The 24803-nt window shown below is 47.7% G+C and overlaps 1 protein-coding gene across 1 annotated transcript in view; it reads right to left on the bottom strand.

Moving 5' to 3' along the window:
• The window catches only part of RGMA (repulsive guidance molecule family member a), a 40897-nt gene extending 25924 nt beyond the window's left edge, over positions 1-14973 (bottom strand). Inside the window, exon 1 of the mRNA XM_012643702.1 lies at positions 14687-14973. Coding sequence (XP_012499156.1) covers positions 14687-14700 — 14 coding nt within the window. The 5' untranslated portion in view covers positions 14701-14973. The remainder of the gene's footprint in view (positions 1-14686) is intronic.
• Positions 14974-24803: the final 9830 nt, after the last annotated feature.

Below are 24803 nucleotides of genomic sequence, written 5' to 3'. Positions count from 1 at the left end.
GCTGTGATATTTCAGGGACTGGCAGCTTCCCCTGAGAAACATCTTTTGGATGAAACACAAATAGGCCAGAGCAAGTGTTTTTAGTCCAACCAATTTCTACCCCCGCCCCCCACCCCTTACTCCCAAGCCTGCCCATCTGGTTCTTTGGGAAAAAACACTCTGGGTTTTTATCCAATTTAGATGTTTCTCTTGAGCACTGTTGTAGTCCTCACTTGCTGTAGGCCACACAGGCTGCAGGGCTGCGCCGGTATTTAGGACTCTGCCTGCCAGGAGAGGAGGGCAGTGAGGGGCAAGCCTTGAGGAAACGGATGGAAGCCCTATGTCTGTGAGGACACCACCTGGGCAGCAAGACTTCTGAATCCTGCTTCCACAAAACTGGTAAGAAAGGGGACCTATGCCTCAGCCTGCCGTGCTGTGCAATGGGGCAGCAGGAAGCTGCTGTTTCCCTTAGGTCAAAGTGCCATGGATTCAACTGTTCTTCAGAGTTGGGGTGCCGTCGTATTTACCTCCAATATTCAGGTCTCAGATCAGCAGGCTCTGTCTCATCATTGTGCTCCCAAACTGAGGTTCATTTTAGGTACTGGTTTGCAAAATGCTACAGTGAAAACCTATCATCTCAAAATCCAGGTTTCAAGTGGTTTTCCTTTCAACCCTGGCCACCCCGTGGGCACGACCCAGCCGGCCACCTGTAGAATCACAGGCGGCAGCCCATTCCAGCAGCTGTCCCGCACGCTCAGCAGGCACGGAGCCAGACTGCAGGGGCACCTAGTGGCCTTTTCACCTTTGAGAGCCACCAATTAACACCATTTGCTAGATTCTGCTTTTCACCAGCTAGTTCTAGTTCTCTCGCTAATGAGAGAGACGGGATCGTTAGCATTCCGAGTCGCCTGGACAGTCGTGAACCACCATCACTGCGGCAGCATCTGCTGGTCAGAGACCAGGGCTCAGGATCTAGCAGAGAAGTGCAGCCTGCAGAAAACCCGAGAGCAGGCCCTTCCCTCGCCCAAGAGTGGACCTTTGGCAGCAGGACTTTTAACCTCTACATCTCAGTTTTTTCCCCTGTAAGGGATACGCTGATAATATTGTTACCCCAAGACTGAAATGGAATACAATTTGGAAGAGGCACTGGGTCATGGGAGGTCCCCAGAGTCCTGGTAGGGGACTGGCTGCCATTTGGGAGGAGACCCAAGTCTATGGCATGAGCAAGTAATTTAGGAAAGGGATGCAAAGGGATTTTTTCTCGTGAGGAGGAATGTGTGACATCCTCAAATTGCGGATTTGGCCACCACACAGTTTAGACTATCATGAGAAATCTAGCCCCAAATAGAGCAGTATGGGGTTGTGCTGACCTTGAGGAATCTGGCTACATTGGCCAGACCAACCAACTTTTAACAACTTCTCAACTCTGCAGGAGCCAGAAATTCTTAAAATGTTGGGTTTTAGAACTCAGCACTCCATTAGCCATAGAAACTCATTTAACTCACAAAGTGTAGGTGACTTGAAACAAATAACCTCATAGAGTCTGCCCACTTATGTTCTCTTGGCTAACTTGCAGCCTAGGCCTTGGAACAGAGACCTTCTTCTGCATAGCTCCTGCTCCCTTTCCTCAGCCCTGGCTGTGGAGGCCCCACTGCTGATGCTTCACCCCTGCCACCTTCTCTCCCTCTCCACTCTGCGGGTGGCTGTTTGATGGGGGTCAGGGAGGTTCTGAAAGGAAGGGTTCTGCAGATGGCTGAAGCCCTCCCAGGGGCAGTGGTGGTCAAGGACGCTAACTTTTCCTGCTTCTGGGTAAGAACAGAATGTTCCCAAATCTAGGGCCTGAGTCATCAGTTAATAAATATACCATTCAGGACGTACTGCATGCTAGTCCTCGGGGGATAAAGAAATAAATAAGACAGCCCCTGTCTTTGAACAGCTGGTAGAAATAGATAACAGAAAAAGATGAGTGGTAAAGGATCTTTACTGAAAAGGTAGTGTGTCTTTTGAAATAATGGCTAATATTTTGATATGCTCTCATATTGTGTCGGGTGCTGGCTAAGTACCTTTCTAGACACTTTCAGCTAAGGTAGGTTCTATTATCGTCCTCATTTTGCAGATGAGGAAACTGAGCTGAGTGAGCAGAAGTACTCACCCAATAACTGGCTCAAAAATGCAGAGCTGAGCACTGCAAACCCCATGCTTGGCGTGCTGTGTGTGCCGTTCATTCCAATGATGGTGAGCAAGCCCCCATCGGGCTTAGTCAAGGCAAGACAGATGACTTAACAATCGCTTTCAATAAAGCATAACACAGACTCTGCCAGAGGCCTCCAGCCCAGCCTGGGGTGCAGGGAGGGGAGGGATGCTGTCCCCGTGCGGGAGTGTGCTGTGTGCTGGGGAAGATGGTCGTCAAGGAGGGAGGAGCAGAGAGAGAACTCCAGGTAGAAGGAACACCCAGTACAGCATGTGCAGGGTGTGGCTTGCCTGCGGATCTGCAAACGCTGGAGTACGGCTGTAGGAGAAAGAGGCGAAGCTGCAGAAACAGAGCAAGAGCTGGAGAAAGCCTGCGAAGCTCCTGGGAGCCCGACCCAAGGCCTCAAGAGGTGGTGGGTGGGGCTATTCTTTTGGGAGACCAGTGTGGGGGCTTAAAAATAATACAGATGCCTAGGCCCCCCTCCAAAACAGCTGAATCTGAAACTCTGGGGGCAGAACCTGGGCATCGGCATTTTTAAGGTACTCTCCTAATGTGTAGGGGAATAGCTGGGTTTCTAGTACCATCAATCTCAGGCCCATGCCCTCCTCCCTCCTGGGAGGTGCACAGAAGATCCAGATCAAGTCAATTAGTTTATGCCCCTTGGGCTTAAAGTCAAAGCAAAACAGATAACTTAACAATCACTTTCAATAAAACAGTGATTGGCATGTGACCCAAGCGAGACCAATCAGAATCTTTCCTGCGACCGTTGCTATAGGGGAAGACCCAGATCTGGTCTCTGACTCCAACACAGGACGGGTTAGGGGTAGCAATCTGGTGGGAAGTGTTTATGAGTATTGGGGGTTGAGGCTGCATTTGCAGAGCTGTCATACTCTTTTCACTTAAGTTGTACTTTATATGGCAAGCTTTCTGGGAGTGATGGGGATTTTCGGGGCTAACCCTCTCCAAGCCACTCTTCAGCACGGACTCCCCCTGTGGCTCTTCCTGAGCGCCTGTGAGCTACACTAGTACTTGTTCCAGCTATGGGAGCCCACAAAGTTCCTTATTTTGCTGAAACCAGTTTGATTTAGATTTCTCTCACTTGTCCTAACAGAACCCTGTCTAATATGGAGGAAGCTAATGATCCAACACCGGTCCTGGGGATTTTTGCCAACCTTGGAAATGTGGGAATACGCTGCCAATGGCTCTCAATCCATCATTTGTTTATTGGCCACGCGTTTGGCAAAATTTTTTGAGCATCCTCCCATGCTCCTACCCCCTGAAAAATATTTGCCTAGACCATATTTGAGAAACTAACAATTTACAACTCAAGAGTGGGAATTAATCCTTATTTTTAATTTATCCCTCAAATTCCTCTTTCGAACTTCAGGGGCTACCCTGGGGTCCGGTCATCTCAGATTTGATGAACCAGTCCTTGCTCCCTCTTTCCATAACCTTCGAAGTATTATAGACTTTGACCATATCACTTTTCTGGCTTCATCTTTCCGCACTAGAGCCCTTAGGGAACAAAGGAGCACAGCCTCTCGTGAAACGCCCTGAGAGACTATGTTGCTCACCCTTAAATAGTTGCGAGATATTTTTCTCGAGGGGAAGGTAATAAAATGGCCTGGTTTGGGTATAGCCCAGGTGGAATATTATTTTCGGCTCGCTTCCCAGTACCATTTCTGGTAGCATTTTAGCATTTTCTGAACACTTGGTCCTGAGTGGCCTTTAGTAAACAAATTGTCTTGCAAAGACCCCCCAGGATCCCCTTTTGTGGCTATAAACAGACTGGATGGAGTCCCTTTTCTTGTAATTTGGATTATGTTCTCATAAATGCATTAACTAAGACTTGTGCCTGCAAAAGCTTAATATGCATTTTCTTGCTCACTCATAAGCTCATCCTGCAGTTAATCACCATTTGTTTGCCATCTCTGCAGAGCCTTCATTTCATCCCAAGGCCTGGAACCATCTGAGCTTCCTCTCCTTCAGATAATCCATGTAAATGTAAACGAAGTCTGGGCATACCCACAATCCTGGGGGATCCCCACTGTTAATAATTCTTCATCCAGAAAAGTACCTGTTTATCCTATTTTTTGTTTCCTGTCTGAGGATAATTCCGGTCTGTGGTGGCGATTTCCCTCCATGTGCTGGAGCGACTTACTATTGTAAATGACCTTTGGGGTGAAACTTCATCAGCAGGAATTTTGAAAGTCTAAACATAATTCATCCCTGGGTTTCTCCCTTGTCTCCAGGCCCCTATCTCCCTCCTCAAAGAATGCTAATAGATTGGTCTGGTTTCATGTTCTCTTTTCCGAAAGTATGTTGTGCTTCGTCCAGCTAATTGGGACTTTAAAGTGTGCTTAATGATAGTATTTTTTAGTATATATTCCACAAAAGCGGCTATTAAAAATGACCTTCCTAGGTGGGTGGGCCCCGTCGGTGGGTGGGAGATACAGTGTGTGCGCCCGTGGACACAGGCACCGTGCGGAAGGACAGCTGGACATTCTAGCCACCAGGACAACACTGCCATCCTTAATTATCCGGGGCTTCCTTTCTCTCTGTGTGTGCATGCTATTTCATTTGCTTTGGTGCACCCTCCCTCCCCACGAGGGATACTGCTTCTTAGTAATTAAAACATATACATCTTATTCCAGTATTTTAATAGATTTTTTAAAAAAAAAACCCACACATTTCCCTGACAGTCCAATAGCTCTCTTTAGAAGTGTAGTATCTCACCACCTACTTGAATTCTTTCATAGGGATTTAAAACACATTAGCAGATTTTAGTTGCTCCTAGACATGTCTTTAAATGTGTGTTATCAGATTTGTAACATTTTCTTTCCCCGCACGAGGCAAATCCTTTTTATTTCTTAATTGTTTTTATGGTTTGCTCATTTAACAAGTTCCGAGCACTGGGCTCTGGGACAGGCTCGGAGCTGGGTTTCGGGGAGTTCTGAGATGAGCAGCAGATAGTCCCGGCTGGCTCCAGGCAGCCCGGTGGGAGAGTCAGATGTGAGGACAAAGAACTTCAGCACAGTGTGATGAGTACTATGAGAGGTGTGTTTATGTGGCGTCTCAGGAGCCCCAAGATTATTTCCTATGTCCTTACCGCAAATTAACAGGGGCCTTTACAAAGCTGGTGCGGCTTCTGGAGATGGGCGGTGTTAGGGGCAGGTGCAGGTTGGCAGCGCTAAGCACAGGAACAGAGGAGGGGGCAAGAATAAGGCTGCCCATGAGCATTTAGAACCTAACTCGCGACATCAGGAACTTGCGGTTGGGGCCTTTTCCCAGCCAGGAGCACGCGCAGAAACTAGGAGCTCACGTCCAAACGTAACCTTTTCCTGGTTAACATACACTAGCACAGTAAAATCACACCCATCGGCGCCACGACAGTTTACAATCTTCATGCAACCCCTGGAAGTTACCCTATAAGGACAAAATTGGGGAGGGCCCTTAGCTCTAAGAATTCTCCACCCTTTTCCCAAGAAAGTAATGAATATTCCGCCCACCATTTAGCATATCGTAAGGTGTAGACATAAAAGCAGAAGTGTGGTAAGAGGTGTGTCTTCTCCACTCGGGGACATAGACCCTTTTCCCCTCAGGAAATGTTCTTTCGCTTTCTACTCCATGCTGAAAAGCCTGCAATGAAAGCTGCTTGCGTGAATTGCTGTGTCTGTCATCACTCTGTGGCACCGGTCCGGCTTGTGATTCTTCCAAGCCAGGAGCCAAAGAACCGGGGCAACGCCTCTCAAAAAAATCAGCCCTGACACTCGGTCTCTGCAGGTAACGTCTTTAGCAAATAGGACCACTGACAGCAAAGCGTGACGTCACTAGTACCAGATGTGCAGTTTGGTTTGGTGATGTCTCCATTATCCACAGAGCTTTTCTCCATTAGCATCAGCCTCACACTGTCGGAAACAACCTCTGTCAAGATTTTACCTCTTGGACAGTCTACTGATACCAGACTGCCCATGGGTTAGTGTTCATGCGCACGAAGTCCACTTTGAGCAACAGTCTGGGAGCTTTCAGGGCCTGGAGGACCAGCCCAGCCTGGGACATCTGCATGGCGTGTCCCCCTGGGGACCTTCCAAAGCACATCCCTGCTGATAGGTATGGATGTATTCGCTGTGCTGGGAGGACATAAAAGGGATTTCTAAGAGAAGAAAACGCTGGGAGAACATATTTTCTGGGCTTTCCATTTCCTTCAATCTAGCATTAAAATTATTTTTTAAATATTGAAACTGTAATATATGCACATGTCAAAAAAATTGATTTCCTATTAAATAAATCAGTGACTCTCCCTGGAGGCAATAACTGTTAAGAGTCTCATGTGCATCTTTCCAGATGTTTCTATGTGCATATTAATCACATATAAAATCAATCTTATCTATTTAATCTATTGATAATTTTACCAAAAACTATTAACAACCTTCTGACTGCTCCCTCCCCAGTGGGTATTTCTTGCTTTATTTTCTCTCTCAGTTAAATAGTTCTAGGAGCCCCTCCAACCTGGCAGCCACTAAATAGTCAGAGAAGAGCTGAGTTCACCAACCCAAAGGGGATGTACACATGCATATACAGACAGATGGAAAAATAAAACAGTCCATGCTGGGGATGCCTAGGGTCTTTAAGCAGTGACATCCTCTCCTCTTCCTGGACTTCAATTCCCACTTTAAAGATGCATACTCTGCCTTCTCATTCGGAAATCAGACAACTCACATTTACCCGAACTTACACTGCAGAAGGTAAGTAACCTGCTGGAGGTCACCCAGCTGGCTTGGTGACAGAGTGGGGTGCAGGCAGGGCTGGGTGACTCCTGGCTGCCATGCCACCTCTGATGAGCTCATGGCTGCTTCTCAGGCACGGAGTGTTCAGTTTTCTCTCCATAAACCCTACCCCATCCTTTTGTGTTCCCTTGCTCTCTGTTCCCAGCCTCAGTGCAGGCTGGGTGGGAGCCCTCCCAGTGATCTGTCAGCAGTTTCTGGGACATTTTCCATGGCATTTGGATTCATGCCTCTCCTTCCACCCTTTCACACCTGTCCTTCTTGACTTGCAAGATTCTCAGAAAGCTCCTGGAGCTGCCATGTTTCTTTTTCCACGACTTCTCCCATTTCTTCCTACTGGGATCATAGCTGGTGCATAACTGGAGCTTCATAACGAAAGTCTCTTCCCCACTTTCCTCTTCAAACTCTTGTCTGAGACTGTGATCACACCTACTATCTGGTCTACAGCTTGCAGATTCTTCTGCCTACAGTGCCCAGTCCAAAAGCAACAGCATTTATGAACTGCTTAGTTGTCAGTGTTGAGATGGAAACTTTCAAGACACCGCAGTGGATGTGGGGAAAGAGAGAGCCATGTGGCTTGAGCACGTCCTCTCCTCCAGCTGTGTGGCCCGACCACATCTTGTCTAATCTCTAACCCCTCAGCTTCTCAATCTGCAGAATCATGGCCTGGCTACCCCCCGGGGTCTCGGAGCTTCAGAGCCCCCTGTTTCTAAGGATCAGTGAACTGCCGTTGGCTTTGTAACTCACTGGCCTTGCCCACACCTGACCCAGAGGGAGCCTCATCTGTAACTATTCTACATTCCCCAAGTGAAAATGTTGCTGAGCAAGTAGGAAATATTATTCAAAGAGTGACATATTTATTTAGTGTCAGCATGAAATTCTTCAGTAGTAATTCCCCAAAATACTATGGAATACCTGAAACCTCACCGTAGAGACATTTGGTAACCCCCCGTAGTTTTAAAGCAGCTTTCGGGTACCCACACACAAGACATACCAGGTTCCTGTAATGGAGAACAGACCACACAGCATTCACCTCTCCCCATTCTAGTAAGTTCTTGGGAGAAGAACCGGCTTGGAACCATTTATCCACCAAATGGCAACTGTTTGAACTGACAGTGAATCTGTGTCTCTCTCTCCACCAGCAGAAGGCTGAAGTATTTGGATTAATGAACAATTTGGTGCCAAGCACAAATACCATAGACATTTAGCAACAGGAACAGATAACCAAGTTATTCATCAAATTCAAAACTGTTTAGAATGGCTAATGCAAAGCTGAAATAAAGAAGATCCCCAGCTGATGGGAAGTGGGGAAAAGTGCCAACCCAGAAAGAACAAATGTGTCACTTTACATGACATTCTCATCCACTACCATTGTTTCCTTTCTTAAATTTGCTGGAGGCTGAGGGAACTCCCTCACTTTTACATTAGAAAGGCAAGATAGCCTGCTGGCTAAGAACATGCAGTCTGAACACAGACTCTAAACCTCAGTTCTTGCATCTGTAAAATGGGAATATACTTGTAGCTCCCTCAGAAGGCTGTTGTGAGGATTAAATGAGTTAATACAATAGGAACCCACTTAGAATAGATGCCTCTGTAAGTATTGGTAAGTAGTTGTCAATATTAGTTTTATATTATGGGTGAGAACTACTGTTTGGATTACAATAGAGTACTTATAATGCACCAGATTCTGCTAGACCCTTTCTATGTGTGGGAACTGGGGGGAAATCTGCAGAATTCTGCCAGGACCATATCCTTGACTTTTGGGTGAATTCTAAGTGCATTTTCAGTTTTACTTAATGCCTGGTGAGCACCCATTGTAAGAAAAAGTCCCCCATATAACTGTAGAATTGTCTTAACTATGTGATGGGCATAGTCCTTCCCATTTAATAAATGAGACTGGGTGGTTAAGTGACTAGTTTAAGGACACCATAAATATAAATGCCTGAGCAGAGATCAAACGCAGGTCTTAAGATGCCAAGTTCAGCATTTTTCGTACTAACCACAGCTGCTTCTCATCCTCACTCCGGGTTTATTTTTTTCTGTCAGTCCAATAATATGCCCCATATGTATAATGATGGATCATGCATTAGAAATGGGAATACGTTTAGAGATATACTGTTTTCCAGACATTAACAAGAATATAAAAATGTTTTAAGAAAAGAAAAATTTCCCTGACAATCTCCCCTATCTCCCCTAAAAATTTAGGAAGTTAAAATTTTTAGATTATAGACTTTTTTTCCTCTTTTGTATGGTAAATGACATTTTTTAGGTCAAGTATTCATAGAGTACTCACCTGGGCTTAGCTTCCAAATGCCAGTTAAATAGATTTCCCTAAATAACGGGACAACAGGAAGACGTTTAGGTAAATCTATCTACAGTAGCAATCTATCTGCAGTTCTTTCAGTCCACAGGCCACTCAGACCACGTCTCAAGTTTTCAGCCAGATGGGCTCTGCCTTTAGAGATCGGTCATTGACCCGGAAAGGGAGGGCCAGGGTACCAGCTTGGCTTGGGTTTGCCTTGCTCTTGTTGACTGTTAGCCCAGGCTTGCGGGGAGAGTATGTTCCCTATCAGGCCGGGAGTCAGTAGACCCTGCCAGTAGCATCCATTTACTCATGAAGAAATCAGACACCTGGAGCTCAGGGATCTACTTTCTGAACATGCTTCCAGCAGAGAAAAGTAAAAGCAAAGTAAAACTCTTACAGCATAAGAAGGTGGCATCTAGCTTTCTTTGCCATGTGATCTTGCGATACCCAAAGATACAAAACCAAGTGTGTTTTAGGACAGCAAAGAGAAGCATTTTGAAATCAGTGTTCTGAAATCTGAATGTCAAACTATTTTAGCTGCACTCACTGATGTATAACAAAACAAATTAAACTCCATGAGTCTCATGTTCTGGGACAAAAGTGACCTGCCCAAGCTTAGCAGTGAGGGGTTATTAGCAGGGTTGGACCTCTGAGGGAATGCCATCGTGAACCTCCTAACATGTACAGGTGAGCCCAGCCTCTAAGCTATGCATCTCTTTTTGCTTTATCTCTTGTATAATTAAATGGGAGCCCATCTAAGAAAATGCAAATGCATTAAAAAATCTACTTATTATTTACACTGTACCTCCTTAGGATATTAAAATGAATATAAATGAAAGCACATTATGTGCCCAAACTTCCAAATGTTAATTATTCTTCTTCTCAAGGTACCAGTTGTTTTGAGGAAACTGTAATTTTTATGATTCTCTAAATGAAATATGCATTTCTGTGAGCTCTTCTGACAACCGGAATATACCCTGTGTGGAAGAAGCCAGTGTTCGATGGATATGTTCTTGCAAGAGCAATCTCTTCTTCAGCACCACTGTGAAGCACTGAAAATGCACACTGGCAGCAAATTTTCTATGTCACTAAGATGGTCCAGCATTTGCCTGGCAGACAGCAAGCCTCTCCGAGAGCCAGCATTTCAACAGGTAACATGGTATCCCTGCAAGAGGAAACTGACTAGCAAGGCCTTACAGTCTTACAAGTGGAGCAAACTTTGTGAAAGCACCTTAAACAATTAGATCTGTGGTATTTAGCGAGATAATCTGCAAGGAAGAGACACATCATGGTACAGGTCAGTTGGGAAATGTATAAAAGTCTAAAAGGAAAGTGAATTCTAAAGTCGTGTCTGCATTGTGGCTGACAATGCTTATAACGTGATGGATGTTTAGAGGGCCATGATGAGTAAGTCTGTGTGTTTCTACCTCATCTTGTTCACAGACATCGCCAAGGAGAAAATTCTTCAAAACACCTACAGAGGATGAAAATAGTTTGCATCCATCTTCAAGAAGAAAAGTGTACTGAGAATAAAGTACTAGAACTGAAACTCTTACTGAGGACTTTGAATATCTCTGTTTATAAGGACAGAAGAAGAGTGGAGCATTATCAGGAAACAGGATAAACTGTTGCTGTCAGTCAGGGCAAGCTGCTAAAAAGACCTTGAGATCTTAGAGTCTACGAAGATGAAAAAATGATATATAAGGAGAAGCCACCACAGATGGTAGCACTAAAAAGGCCTAATGAGATAGACGTCAATAAATTGTAGAGTATTTTTACTCACATCTGCTGATCTCTGTGCTTTGGCCCATGGAGGACACAGAATCTATTGGAATCGGCCTTTTATTACCAGATAGTTGACAGAATCTTTTGTTTTCCAAGTTTTTGCCTGATTTTCAGATGCTGGAAAATCCAGTATCTTGATTTCTAAAAGTTCTGTACCTTGTAACATTGCTTTAAACAAGCAATTGGGGAAAAGTGAGAAGTAAATTCAACCAGCAATTATATAATTATTCTCTGCATAAACTGTGTTTGCTATACTTTCATTCTTTACTGTAGTAATCTGGATATGATAATTTTATAAGTTGGGTAGGTACATAGTACATTTTTATGTTCATCAATTAGCAGTGACTTAAAATTTTTAAAATGGGGTTATAAAAGATATTTGCATTTATTTGGTCAATTTCTGCCCAAATTTCAAAATTCCTTCTTCTTCTTGCCCTTAGAATTATAGTCTCACACCTCACTAGGCATTATTGCCCTCTGACTCCTGGGTTCTTTTATGAAATGGCATTTTCTACTTACAGCACAGACCTGGCTAAGAAACTGGGTATCCTTTCAAAGATGTTCATTTGTTCATCTGTCACCAAGGAAACTGACTTCTGCCTGGCCTTGCATGCACATTTGGGTGAGGCAGTCCTTAATTTTTTCCACTGCCCTGTTCATTGCTCCTTTATAGCTCTGTTGCTAAGAGAAGGGAGGCTGAAACTGAGCTGCTATTCGGTAAAAATAAGAAAAAGAGTAGGAGACTGTCATTTGGACAGGGCTGGATATCAGACAGATGGGAAAGCCTGGAGCCACCTTTCTTTGGGTTAAACTTATGTTCAGTTAAGTTTGTTGAATGACTAAACAATGGATATTGTTTGAAAAGCAAAGCCATACTCCTAAAGAGCCACGGGAATACTGCAGACACTCAAAAGTTATCTGAACTTACCTTTGGGATATTACAAATCAAGTTCTAGAACAATTACCTTTAAGGGGTAGTACCATTTCATTTCACAGAACTAACGGATTCCAATTAGCACTGGTTTCTGATAATCCTTGTCTGTTTTTGCTCGATTTCACTTGGGTACCTCCTGTCTTCTTTCCCTGGATGGCTGACTTCTTGGCAGACCGGTGACCACAGCTCCTTTCATATTTACACTGCATGCTTTAAAGACGTGGCCACATTTTGTGACCATACTTGGTAAAAGCAAGTGCTTGAACTTAATTCATTTGGTAGCAAGGTTGTTAAAAAGAAAAGCAAAACACTTTAGACCCACAGAACCCTTGCCATACCCTTTCACCTCTCTGGCCATCAGTTTCTTCTGCGAAATGAAAATACCAGCACCTGTTCCTTCCCGCTTCTGGGGACAGTGAGCATCCCCTGAGGGTGGATTGAAAGCTCCCTGTCCCAATGTCAGGGATGCTATGCTCATTCCCTATTCATGTTGTATCTCCTCATCTAAGAATTCTTGCATTTGGCCTCACACAGGGCTGCTGAAGAGCAGAACCAAGGGATCATATGGACCAGGGGCTTCCCAGGCCTCCTTTCTCTATTACCAAACACGTGGGGAGACAGCAAGTCATGCCTCGGGAGAGGTTTGTGAGGAGAAAAAGCTGACAGAGCTTTCTTAGCAAAAGTCAAAGATAACCTCCTTGAATAAGATGCCAAGCTATTCTAAAACCCCTTTTATCACAGTCTGGTTATTAAATACCTGCAAATGGAAAAACACTTTGAGACTAAGTAGGGGGGGCAGACAAGTCACCCAGTGTTTTATTAACACATGTCTAATTGGGGTATAAGCACCCGTCTGTCACCTGGGAGGGAAGTAATGGAAGCGGGACTGTTGGAAAAAGGTGGCTAGGACCTCCCTCACTACCACCAAAGCCCACAGGCTCTCTGGGGGCACACAAGTTGAACCCCACACTGTTCTACAAGGCAACGGCATGCCCTTCAGAGCAAGGAGAACTCAGCTCGCTGCTAATATTATCTGGCGTGGAAGGTGGCAGCAAAAAGCAGCCACAGAGAACTTGGAGCCCGCCTGGATGCGTGGGTGCCCCACCCAGAGCCTTTGTCTGCTCTGCCTGTCCTCCCGCAGGGTCCACCCCAGTTGTTAACTGGAGATCAAGTCCCTGTAAAGGGGGCTTGCCTGTCGCCTGCTGTGGTGGTAGAAAAACAAGACACCCCTTCTTCGTATGTGCAAAAATTGTCATTTGGGGTAGCCACGCCGCTCCTGTAGAGATTGGCATGACGCCCTTTCCCAGCTCTCCTTCTGCTGCTCTTCAGCGGATTGGCACAGCCAATCTCTTTTCTAAGGGTCATGGCTCAAAATCCACCTGAGAAATCACCTGTCTGAGACACGCAGGAGAAGAGCGAGGTTCGTGCATAGGGTTCCAGACTTCTACGACAGATGTCTGAGGAAGGGGCACCTTCCTACAGCAGGTAACATTTTTGTTATGTTTTTGCTGGAAGAGTCTAAAACCAGATGGAGACGGTGATGGAGCTCCCTGAATTGAGAGCCTGCCACTTAGTACGACCCGCAAGTCCGTCCCGTGAGCTCGGCGTGCTGAGGTCGGGGCGCCGGGTCTCTCCGCGGGACCGCAAATGCACGCACAGCCGCTCTTTCCCGCACGCGCGGGCCGTTCCCGCCTCCCCGCGCCGCGCACGAGTCCACTTTGAGAACACCCAACTTCGGGCCGGAGAGGACTGCGCCGCTCCCCGTTTCCTCTAGGTGGCGCTATCCCCCCAGTCCGTCCGCAAGACGCCCAATTTACAAAATAAACACAATCCAACGCCTTCCGAAACCACGCCACAGACGCTCACAGGCTCGCATTAAAATCCCAGTTTTGGAGAAGTGATTCTACCTCCGAGAAGATCTAATGCAATTGCATTAATAAGCTGCAATCGTGAATTGCATCCGAGCGTCCTCCCTCCTCCCCATCGGCCCTCGTCCTAAACACACCTGTCCACCGGCCCCGCTCTGCTCTGGGATGGCCGTGGCGAGAGCCCGGCGGAGTCGTCGCCGTGCGCTGTCCGCCGAGCCTGCCAGTCCACTTAGGAGGGCCGGAGCCTCTCGGGAATCCTACCCGTTAGCGCTCGACCCAATCCCGCACCTTCCTGCGCACGCACGAGCCCAGGCAAAGGGCCGGTGGGCCCCCAGCCCAGACCGTGCGCTGCGCCGACGCCCCCGGGGACAAGCGCTCGCCCAACGGCTCCGCAGCCGGGCGTCGGGCGGGAGGCGGGGGCCCGGCGACGCAGGCCAATGGGGGTTCAAGGCCGGACAGCTAGGTGGCCGGCTCCCTCCGAGGTCCGTGGGTCGGGCGGAGCGGCCCGCCCCAGGAGGAGGTGGCCGCGCTGGGCAGAGGGAGCTCCCAGCCCGCACACAGTGGAAGGGGCGTGCGCCCGGTCTGCCCAACCACGCGCGCGGTCGGCTGCCCGGAGGAGAGTATTTTAGGAAAAAAGAACAAACACCAAACCACAAAAACTTTCCTGCTGCCAAGAACTAAAGCGATCGAGGCTCAGCAACGCTCCAAATGTGGGCAAGATGGGAGCAAGATGAGACGCGGGGTTGGGGAAGACCAAAGCAGTTCCGTGGCCCCGGCAAGTGTCGGCGGCGCCTTGGGGATGTCAGAGCCGTGTCCGCCCGGCTCCCGGCCCGCGCTTACCTTGGCGGCTGCATGAGCCCCTGCGGCCCGCGGGGGGTGGCGCTGGCGGGGCTGCAGGCGAAGAGGGGGTGCCGGGGCGCCGCTCGTCTACCCCGGCGCAAGGTGGGAGGGGCTCTGCTGGCGCTGGTCCCCGCCGCCCCCGCCGGCTCAACAGCGGCTCGGGGCGCGCCGCCTGCTCCCGGGCTGCATGCCTGCGAGCGCCTGGACGAGCTGGCCCAGGAGCGAACCGCCAGTGCTTCCCCGGCCCAGCGGCTCGGGCGCCTCAGCCCGCGCTCGGGAGACAACTGCGGAGTGGGTCGGCCGGGCCAGCCCCCTCCCTCGCCCGGCCCCCGCCCGCCGCCCAGCGCGGCGTCGCGAGGTTCGTTTGCGCGCGGAGGGGAGGGGGCGGGCCGGGCGCCCCGGGCGCGGGCGGGGGGCGAGCGCGGGCGGGGCTGGCAGGGCGGGGGCGGGAGAGGAGGTGGGGTGCGGGCTCGGATTGCCCCGCCCCGCCGCGGCCCCACCCTCCCGCATCAGCACCAGTTGGGTGGGTGCGGAGTGCGCCAGCCGGAAAGTCAAGACTTCACCCAAACGCTCGGGTTAGGGGACGCGGGCAGCAAGTGCGGCGACCCCCGGGCGCCTCCAACTTTCCCAGTGCCCCGCGGGGATGCCGTGGAGCGCACATTTGCCACCTTCAGTTCGGCAGTGGTCGAGGGGGAGTTCCTCTGAGGTTTCTAGAGGAGGCAGTTACATCCATGATAAATGCTGTTGCGCTCTGCGGAGACGCACCTTTGTTCTACTGAGATTTTATTTTTGTTTAAGAATCTTCTTGAAAAGATTAATACGTATGTATTACATGCCTAATACACGAATACGTTCTTGCGTTCAGTTTTCCCCAACTCAGGAGTGTCTAGAGTACAAAGAAGATGATAGCGCATCCTCTCCCCATTGCAGCCCTTCCCCAGGGGTAACCAACCTCTGGCCGGGGTGTGCTCCGCCGTGGTTCTTTCCAGTCTTTGCTCTGCGCTTTTGCACGCACACGCACAGATTGCAAGTGCAATCTCACGGGCTTTTCAAAAGAATGGTTTTATCATGCAGCCCGTGCACACACTGGCGAGAACGCGGCCCCGTCGGCGGTGGTAAATCCCCAGAGGCTCCGGGAGCCCAGGGAAGGACCCTGGCACAGAACTACCGCGATCGCCCCGTGTAGATTTGAACCCCCAGCTGGGGCGTGAAGTCAGCCTGGATACCCAGCTCACGCCCCAATCAGCACCGCGCGGTTGGAGAGATTTGCCAGTCCATTTCAGACAGGGTTATGACCTTCCCGCCCTTGCAGAACAATCTGTCTTGAATTTTGATATGATGAAACTCTGGATTTGCAAAATGAAAAGGTAACACCCACATTCAAACACGGTGGTTATTTATGCTTGTGGTTTTGAGAGATGTGGTTTTAGCTCAATATTCCGCGTTTTATTTGTCAAGTGTATTTGGGTAATCTATAGCTGGGATATGAATAAAATTCACGTGATTTAGCAGGAAGGGATTGAGTATTGCGATCGCTGGTTTCTATAATTAGCTCTGATCCGGACAGGGTCATTTAGCTCTGCTGCGCCTGTTTCCTCATCTATGAATGGAGGAGTTATACTAGATGTTGGGGGGGGTCTTTCTGCCCTAATATTCAGTGAATAACCAATGTCTCCCCCAATTCATCTTTCATAGCTCAGCTCCAACACCCCTCCCCCACCATATGGAGTCCTCAAACCCCATGCCTTTCCGTCCTAATACTGATCTCACTCTGTAATAATGCTCTCATCAGGGTGACCTTTCTGTAAGTGTCAGCCTCTCCCACCGTGCTGTATGGGTCATGAAAGCAGGAACCAGGACTCTGTGGGATCATCACTGCATCCCTAGCACTTAGTACAATGCCTGGCATGTAATAGGCACACTACGAGAATCTCTGAATATCACCCAGATAATACATTCTTAATTCATACTGCTCTTCCAGATGGCCTGGCATTGTCAGAAGATCTGTAAGTGGAAACATGCCTTCTTAAAATGAGGCCTTTGGAAAGCACCCAGCAGGGTTGTCTTGTCTTGGGGGACAAACAGTCCGCTGTCAAGATGAAGACAGACAATTCTTAGCTCAACCACGGACCGTGGAGGCGGCCAGTAGCTATTTACCTTGATGAGTGCAGGCGCCCACGGAGAAGACAACGAATATTAATGCTGCTCATTAAGTACTTGATTAAGTTGGAACTCTGCGCAGGCAGTTGGAATACACACACGAGCACTCAGATTTAAATGAGGCCATGGAGTGTGTTTAGGGTGCAAATTAACAAACGTACATGCTTTCAGCCAACAATCTAGAAACATTCCTAACATAAAGCTCCAGGGTATCCTTGTCTTTCTTTACTGTAAAGGGCCTGGGTACCTTAAGACTATGAACAGGAAACAGGCTAAATTGGGTTCAAGTGTTTTAAAAAAAAGCCATTAAGAAACAAGGGGTGGGGGGAGTGAATGTCTAAGGCAGTACAAGACTGATATCTGTATCAGCTTCTCTCTTGTCCGATGTGCAGAGTTGCCAAGGGAGAGGTTAAAATCTGGCCTCACACCTATAGAGGACCACGGAAGGAGAGCTGGGGTTGGCCACTCTTTCCCTGTCTCCCTTTTGTGAGGAGGGACGTCCTGGATGCCACCTGCTGTGTGCAGGCTCTCCTGGGATGCACCACACCCAGCACAGGGAACACGGGTACCGCTGGGGTGTGGGGCAACCTGCTGTCTCTGCTGCACATGAGGGGTGGCGCCTGCTGGGTGCACGCTCAGAAAGCAGAAGCATGAGGAAACTGACAAAACAGTGTGAGGGGGAGTGGCCCTGTTCTTCACTCAGGTTGGCACCTTAGGATTGGGTGTTCTGCCCATCACATTTTTCTGGGTAAATTCAGGTTCAGAAGTAAAATGGCAGCTTAAAGGAGCAGCAGGTGAGGAACTGTCATAGGAGCCTATTGAAGATGGACAGAATGACTGTCCCACCCTTGGCTTTAGTGCGACAAGGGCAGGGATAGGCAGTAGGTGCTGGGGACTTACTTGTTCTGCACGGACCAGAAGAAGCTGTGTTTCCCTCCAGGATGGATGCCTCTCAGAGACATCTTGTGTCAAGCACTTACTCCACATCAGGCACTGGGCTCAACCCTGCAGTGGGCGCTGGCTGGAGGAACCCAGCCTCTGTGCTTGGCACTTGCAGTCTAGCAGGAGGAAGAGAAGAGTAAACACTACTCAGTGGCTGGGGGTAGAGGTGTGTGTGCCATAGCAACTCCATTATCTGTCCTCATCAGCCTCCCTCCCCAGAGAATTCTAGTAAAAATACAATGCTCGTGCGGATGCTACTCTAAGGCCAGACTCCTGGCCTTCCCTTCCAACTAGACTGCTGCTCGGAAGCCCCTGCAGACATTCTGGAGTTGACACTGCAAGGTGGAGGGGAACAAGAGACAGGAGGAATCCAATGTCATGGGATTTGGAAGGTGGGTGGGAGGATTAGGAAAGTCTTCAGGGAAGAGCTGTCACTGGAGGTGGTCTCTGATGGGTGGATCTGATTTTAGTGTGTGGGTGATAGGGGAGGAGGCAGAGCAGCCCCGGCAGGGGAGTCACTTGCATAAAGACACGGAGATGGCAGCAGGCAGGTGAGTTCAACACGGAGTGACCGGGTCTAGCTGGAATGTGTGTACTGGAGAGGGGACGAGGGATGGAGAAGGGAGTTTAGGGTGTTGTGATTTTAATTGTTATGGTTTCTTTCTAATTTGGCCTCGAGGTCTGTCAAGAGTGGCCACACGCCAAGACAGCCACCCTAGGAGAGCCCTGATGGGGGAAGTTAGGCTCAGGTGTGTCGTTCAGGGGAGACACAGCGAGGAGGTGAGGCCAAAATGCGCGAAACAGAAGAAATTTGTTGCTTAAGGATCCTGGAGAGGTTAGGGCTGCCTCGGAGGCCAAGGGGGAGCGTGGAGGTAGCAGGGAGCTTGACCTGCTGGTGGGGAGAGAGGGAAGGGTGAACAGGGAGAGAGAGAGAGAGAGAGAGGACCCCTGTGGGATTTTGCATTTATGAAGTTCGATGGGCATTGTCCCCTAGGCTTTCCCAAGGGGGTTGTGGATTGGCTAGTTTAAAGAAAACACGTGGGAAGTCCCATGACTCCGGCACTGATCATTAGGTTTTATGGCGATCAGCAACCATGGGTTTTGCTGGGTTTTGGGTCAGTGAGATGAGCAACAGTTGGGCCAGATCACACACAACCACTCAGGGAGGGGAAGTTTTCACTAAGCCGAAGGTGACCGGGCTACGTCTGGGTTTCAAACAACTTATGTCAGGGCTTAAAATGGATGCTGAGGCAGCAACTATGTTAAACAAACTTATGACATAGGACCATATCGTGGAGCTCCTTGGCTACAGAGTGAGAAGTAGGGAGCCACTGAAGGTTGTTGAGCAGAGGAATAATGTTAAGTGGAGCTGCACTTTAGGTAGGTTAATGGAAGATAATTTGGAGAGACAGGAAGCAGGAGACCAACTAGAAGATTCTATTAAATCTTGGACTATGTTACTGAGAGCATAACCCAAGGTGCTAAGAGCACACTGAGAAGTATGGGGCTGACGGAAGACCCAAATGCTTTGCAGAAGTGGGAAAGGGAGGTGTATCAAAGTGGCAGAGGTGGCGAGTGTTTGTTACAGAGACTGGAAAATCATGGGGAGAAGCTTTTAAGGGTGGGGGGTGGATGGCGATCAGACCAACCATCGGATTGGACAACCGTCATGGGCTCAGCCTGGAAGGGAGCCCAAAACTACACTGAGAAAATCACCTGGTTTTCCACACTTGGTAGTATGTGCATGCGTTGAAGTTGAAAACCCAGTGCCTGTGCCCGTGAAAAGAGAAGAGACCTAATTAATTCATTATGTTTCTCTTTAGCCGTTTTTTCCACAGGCCAGTTGTTTGCTAATCCCACGGTGAGGACATAATCAAGGCAAAAAGAAGTGGGTTTTTTTTCTTTTTTGTTTTTTGTTTTCTGGTTAAATAAGCAAACTATCAGCCACAGGAATAGAAAGCAAACAACACACTTCATTGTGGTTTCATGAATTTGGGCAACAGAATAGGGTGACCAGAAAGCAGACTTCTCCGTGAGGCTTTGACTGTGTGATCCGCTGGCTAGTTTAGACATGAGAATAGTTGCAGGGTTTGGGCTACCACAGCTGCAGAACAGCTGGGATGTGGTCAGCGAGCACATCCTCCGGCCCCACCGCAGCACCCACAGAAGGCTGCCTCAACAATTTAGAGTCCTTGGGACCAGATGGCATGCTGCATTGCCTTCATGGTGACCTGGCGGGGGTGAGGGGGCAAGGTTTGCTGACTTCTTTATCTGCTTGGATTTTGTTTTGCCATTATTTACTGAGCTCCTCCCTTGCCAGCACATTTTATATATGTTATAGATGCTGCCTCAGTCCTTACAACCACCCTACGAGGTGGGTATGAGTGGTCTCATTTTATAAGAAACTGAGATTCCAAAAGTTAAGCAAGTTGATGGACAAGTGGTAGGGTCAGAATTTGAATCCATATCCATCTGAGTCCCAAACCAGTGCATTTCCCGTCAAGCATGTGGTCTATTTTCCTTACTGTCCTTTCTCCTACCTCGCTTGTTAGGCTTAATGCAGAAACATCTACATCTTCCACTCTGGAGAGCAAACTTGTGCCCCACTTCCTGCAGCACTACCAAAGCTAGTGGACTATGAATGTGGTGCTGTCGCCTCCAGACAAATTCACCTGATGTCCACAGTCAAGCACATTGTATTTCCGGTGGGCTCTGGAGGGCTCTGTCAGCCTTGTGAACCATGGAGAAACTCGAGGAGACATTGGCTTCCCTTAAGTATATCTTCCCTTTGGAAAGAATTGCATTGGTTGATGTAAATAAATCCTCATACCTCAGGCACGGAGGTCTTATTGATTGGTTTCCAACCAAGACTGGGTTTTAGAGTTCCCCTAGTCCACAGATTACACAAATTCAGCCATAGATAGGAGTGGGGAGCCTCAAAGACATACTCCTTGTTTGGAGGTACTGCTTGAGGGGTTCACTTATTTTTAACAAAAGAGGCCATTAGTATAATATTTAAAAATATATAGATCATGTTGAGGTGGTGTGTCAGTTCCAAGGTAAAGCTGGACTGCTGTAACAGAGACCTAACAATAACATGACTAAAGAATAAGGTTTATATATTGCTCACGTAGCCGTCCAGGGTGAGATTTTCAGACTGGTGGGAGATTCAGCTCCATGTGGTCATTCAGGGATTTAAGTTCCTTACAAGCGATTGTTCCATCATCCCCCGAAGTCTTATTGTGATCTGCGTCATCGAAGCTGGGTTGCTGTCAGGCGTGGGTTGCAGCCTGTAGGAAGGGGAAAGTGTGTGGACCAGGCATGGCTCCACTTGCATCACCACTTCCTCCCTTATTCCCCTGAAGATAAGTCTTGTGTCCACACCTAGTTGCAAGGGAGCCTGGAAAATTAATGCAGTTGAGCAGCCACTGATCTGTTACCATGGAACAAAGGAGCTTAGATTTTGGTGGACAGCTAGCAATATTTTGTAGATAACTAGTGGTGGGGTGCATCTTGTTTCTCTAGAAGGACATAGAAGAGGAAGGGCTGGCTCTGGACCCTGAAGACCTGAGTTCGAATCCTTACTCTGCTATTCTTAACTGGCAAATCACCTCATCTTTCTGACCTTTGCATGTTTAAACTGCTGTGCTCTCCTTAAATGGCTATTGGGAGGGTTGTAACACATCAGGTGCTCAATAGCTTCAGGGTTGCAGGAAGTGAAAACCAGCTTGAGTTAGCTTGAGGAAAGGGAGATTTCGTTTGAGGTCCAAGTCATCTCATAGAACCTGAAGGCAGGCGGTATAGATGGACCTTTGTGAGGAAGGACTGGAAGTGGAGCCGAAAGCATTTGAAAGGAAAAGGAGGAAAGAGGGAGTAACCCAAGGAATCCTCAACCCGCTAGCAAATACCATTGGTACTAATTCCAAAATAAATGCTGACCATGTCCCCTTCTCTCAATCTCTACCTTCCACCCTCGTCAAGCCACCTTTGAGCCTGGCCTGGACCGCTGCAGCTGCCCAATGAATGACTGGTCTCTCTGTCTCTGTTCTTGTGCTCTCAAATCCTTTCTTTCACACTACGGCTGTGAAGTTTAGAAACATCAATGAGATTATGCCTCTCGTTGAGACCTGTAATGCCTTCCCACAGCACGTGGAATAAAATCCTACCCTGGGGCTCCTTACCCTGGTTTACCAAGCCCCACGCAGTGTGGACTCCCCTCTCTGAGTACATCTGCCACTCTGCTACTCTCTCACTTTGCTTTAGCCACATGGCCCAGCTGTGTCTAAACATGTCATCTAAAGCTTGCTCCTGCCTTAGGGCCTTTGCACTAGCTATCTCCCTTGCCCAGAGAACTCTCATGACTTTCTCCTTCTGTTAATTCATACTTCAGTATAAAATCTCTATTATGTCACTCTGATTTTCTACATAGCGGTTATCACAATTTTACAGTTTTCTCTCACTAATTTGCTTTGTTGTTTTCCAATTCTCAGACCTCATCACCCCAATAAGTGCAATCTGTATAAAAGCAGGGAACTCTCTATCTTGATTTTTGGTGTATCCCTTTTGCTTAGAAATATTTTTTGAATGAACTGAGTTAATAAAAAAATGTATGTTAACTGTCTGTAAACCCTTTCAAAACTTAATCATATATTTTCAACCTCTCTGCATTTCAGCAAACACGTAATTACTATATGCTTACACCATCCCATGACTTAGATATGCCGTAACTGATGTAAACAGCTTCCTACTGTTGGATATGTAGCGAACATCCTTATATGTAGGGATATCTTTGCACATGTTTCATTATTTCCTACAACACATTACACATGTGAAATCACTGAGTGAAAGGAGATTTGTATTTTTGAGATTTGATATGTGAGCAAAACTGGCTTCCAGGGAAATTGCAATTGTTTTAACTCCCTCCTATGGGGTAGGAGAGTGCCACGTTCTCCAGACCCTAGGAAAAGGGCTATTACCATTTTTTATTTTGCTAATTTGATGTGCTAAAAATGTTATCTCATTGTATCAACTTATATTTTAAAAAATAACCAGTGGTGTTGAACATTTTTCTTCTATTTATTGTATTTGTTTCTTTTGTCTTCTTTGAATTGTCTGTTCATCTCCTTGGCCCCTTTCCAAAATGAGCGCTGCACCTTCACCCATTATTTCTTGGTTGTGGGTTTCCACTTTCATCCCCAGGGGCCCACGTTCAGGTGGGGGAACATTCGCAGGAGTGAGGGAAATTGATTCTTGCCATGCACTCTAAGCTCTCTCCTTCCTCTCCGTTAGAATATAAATTGGATGGTGCCGGTGCTGCAAGAGTGTGTGTGAACGAAGTCAACAGAGTGCTAAGAGGCTGGGCATCACACAACCCTGGTCACCCGTGCATCCCTCTCAAAGGCTTCCAAACCCTTACAAATGGCTTCTGAATGATGATGGGGCACTTTCTGCCTGGCATAAAGCAGAGGCATCGACACCTTAACCAGAAGGAAGGCGTCCATCTCTCCATTCTGCAGGGCTGTTCAGAGCTGACCAAAGCCAACCATGTACATGGGTATTCACGGAGCACTGAAGAATTGCAGACTATTTGGGATCTACAGATGCTTTCCTGGGTCTTCGAGGGACATTTGGAGTGATTTAGGCTTCATCATAAGATACAGGCAAAAACACTTCCTTCTGCAGTTGATACTGGAGCAGACCACAGCATAGCACCTGCCACGCTTTGGGGCAAACCTCTATCACCACTGAGATGGAATCAATAGCTTGGACTTAACCTGAGCATGGAAATCCACATTTTGGAGGTGGTTAACGATGGTTAAATAGGAAAACAATATTTTTCTGTTAGTCTTTTGTTTTTCTGCTCTTTTTATCCAGGGAGGGGACAACTTTCAGAGGAGTTGATTCATTCTCATGTGTATTTGCTGGAGAAGTTCACAGCGGGAAATTGGGACCTGAGACCCACTCATCTCTGATGACAGAAGGTGTGAGTACAGGTTGGGTCCCCATGCATGGCCGAGGGAGGGGACTGATAGCCCGGACCAGTGCTCCTCACAGTGGTCAGCTTTCCAGGAAGCTCCACATTGTCCCTTAAAGGGCTGTCCTTCACTCTCAGGGTTTATTTTGTGTGTGTTAGTGCATGTACACACATATGTGCATGCTTTAAAGTATTCTTTGTTAAAAGAAATGATAGCGATAGTAGAAAGTTCTTGTTTTAAAAATATCCTTTCTTGGCAAAATAAAAAGCTTGCAAATGCATATTTGTCTTTCCAGTTTTTTCCCTCTTATCTGTGAAATCCTCCAATCGCTGGGTCTACTGCTTTAAACGATGGGCTCTCCATGTAACGGGGGCTGTGATGTTCTGTTTTAACGAGAAATTCGCTTCAGTGATCCCCGAAAGAATGAAGCCCCAACTCACTTCAGATGCTGGGAAGCCCCTTTCCTTAGCTGCGGTGAGAACCGGGACTCCTTGGGCACCGCCCTCATGGGAGGCCGTGGTGCAGGGGCAGGTTCTGTGACCCAGAAGATTCCAGAGGGAAAGCAGAGGAGGAGGAACAGTGAGGGCAGTATCTCCTCAACTGCTAATCCTCCCCCCTTCTTCCGTGCCTCCTGGCTCCCTCAGATGGGATTCATCCTTGAAAAAAAGGGGTCTCCAGAAAAATTATTTAAGAGGCCAATTTATGCAGCTGAAGTTAAATAATCAGGGTCTGGATATAGGATTTTAATTTAAGAAACTAAAAACAGAAAGCAAAATGATAAATATAAATAAAAAGAAACTTCACTACGCTCCCTGTCTTTGGAAAGAATGCATGGCGTGGCGCTTTTGGAGCCTAAAATTGAAAAACATACATAATGAATGAAATGGACGCAGAGGGGTGGCAGGAGGTGCTGCCCGGTTATCACTTCTCTGGGTCGTCATTCCGGCTAATTCTCGGTGATGGAGACTTTAGAGGCATTATTAGGAGATAAAAGGCCAGTCTGATATTCCCCGGGGGGAAAAATCCCCCCCATTTGCACT

Source organism: Propithecus coquereli, unplaced genomic scaffold (genome assembly GCF_000956105.1).
Source record: "Propithecus coquereli isolate 6110/MARCELLA unplaced genomic scaffold, Pcoq_1.0 Scaffold20, whole genome shotgun sequence".
In the NCBI taxonomy this organism is placed as follows: Eukaryota; Metazoa; Chordata; class Mammalia; order Primates; family Indriidae; genus Propithecus; species Propithecus coquereli.
This window is presented reverse-complemented; position numbering and strand designations above follow the sequence as displayed.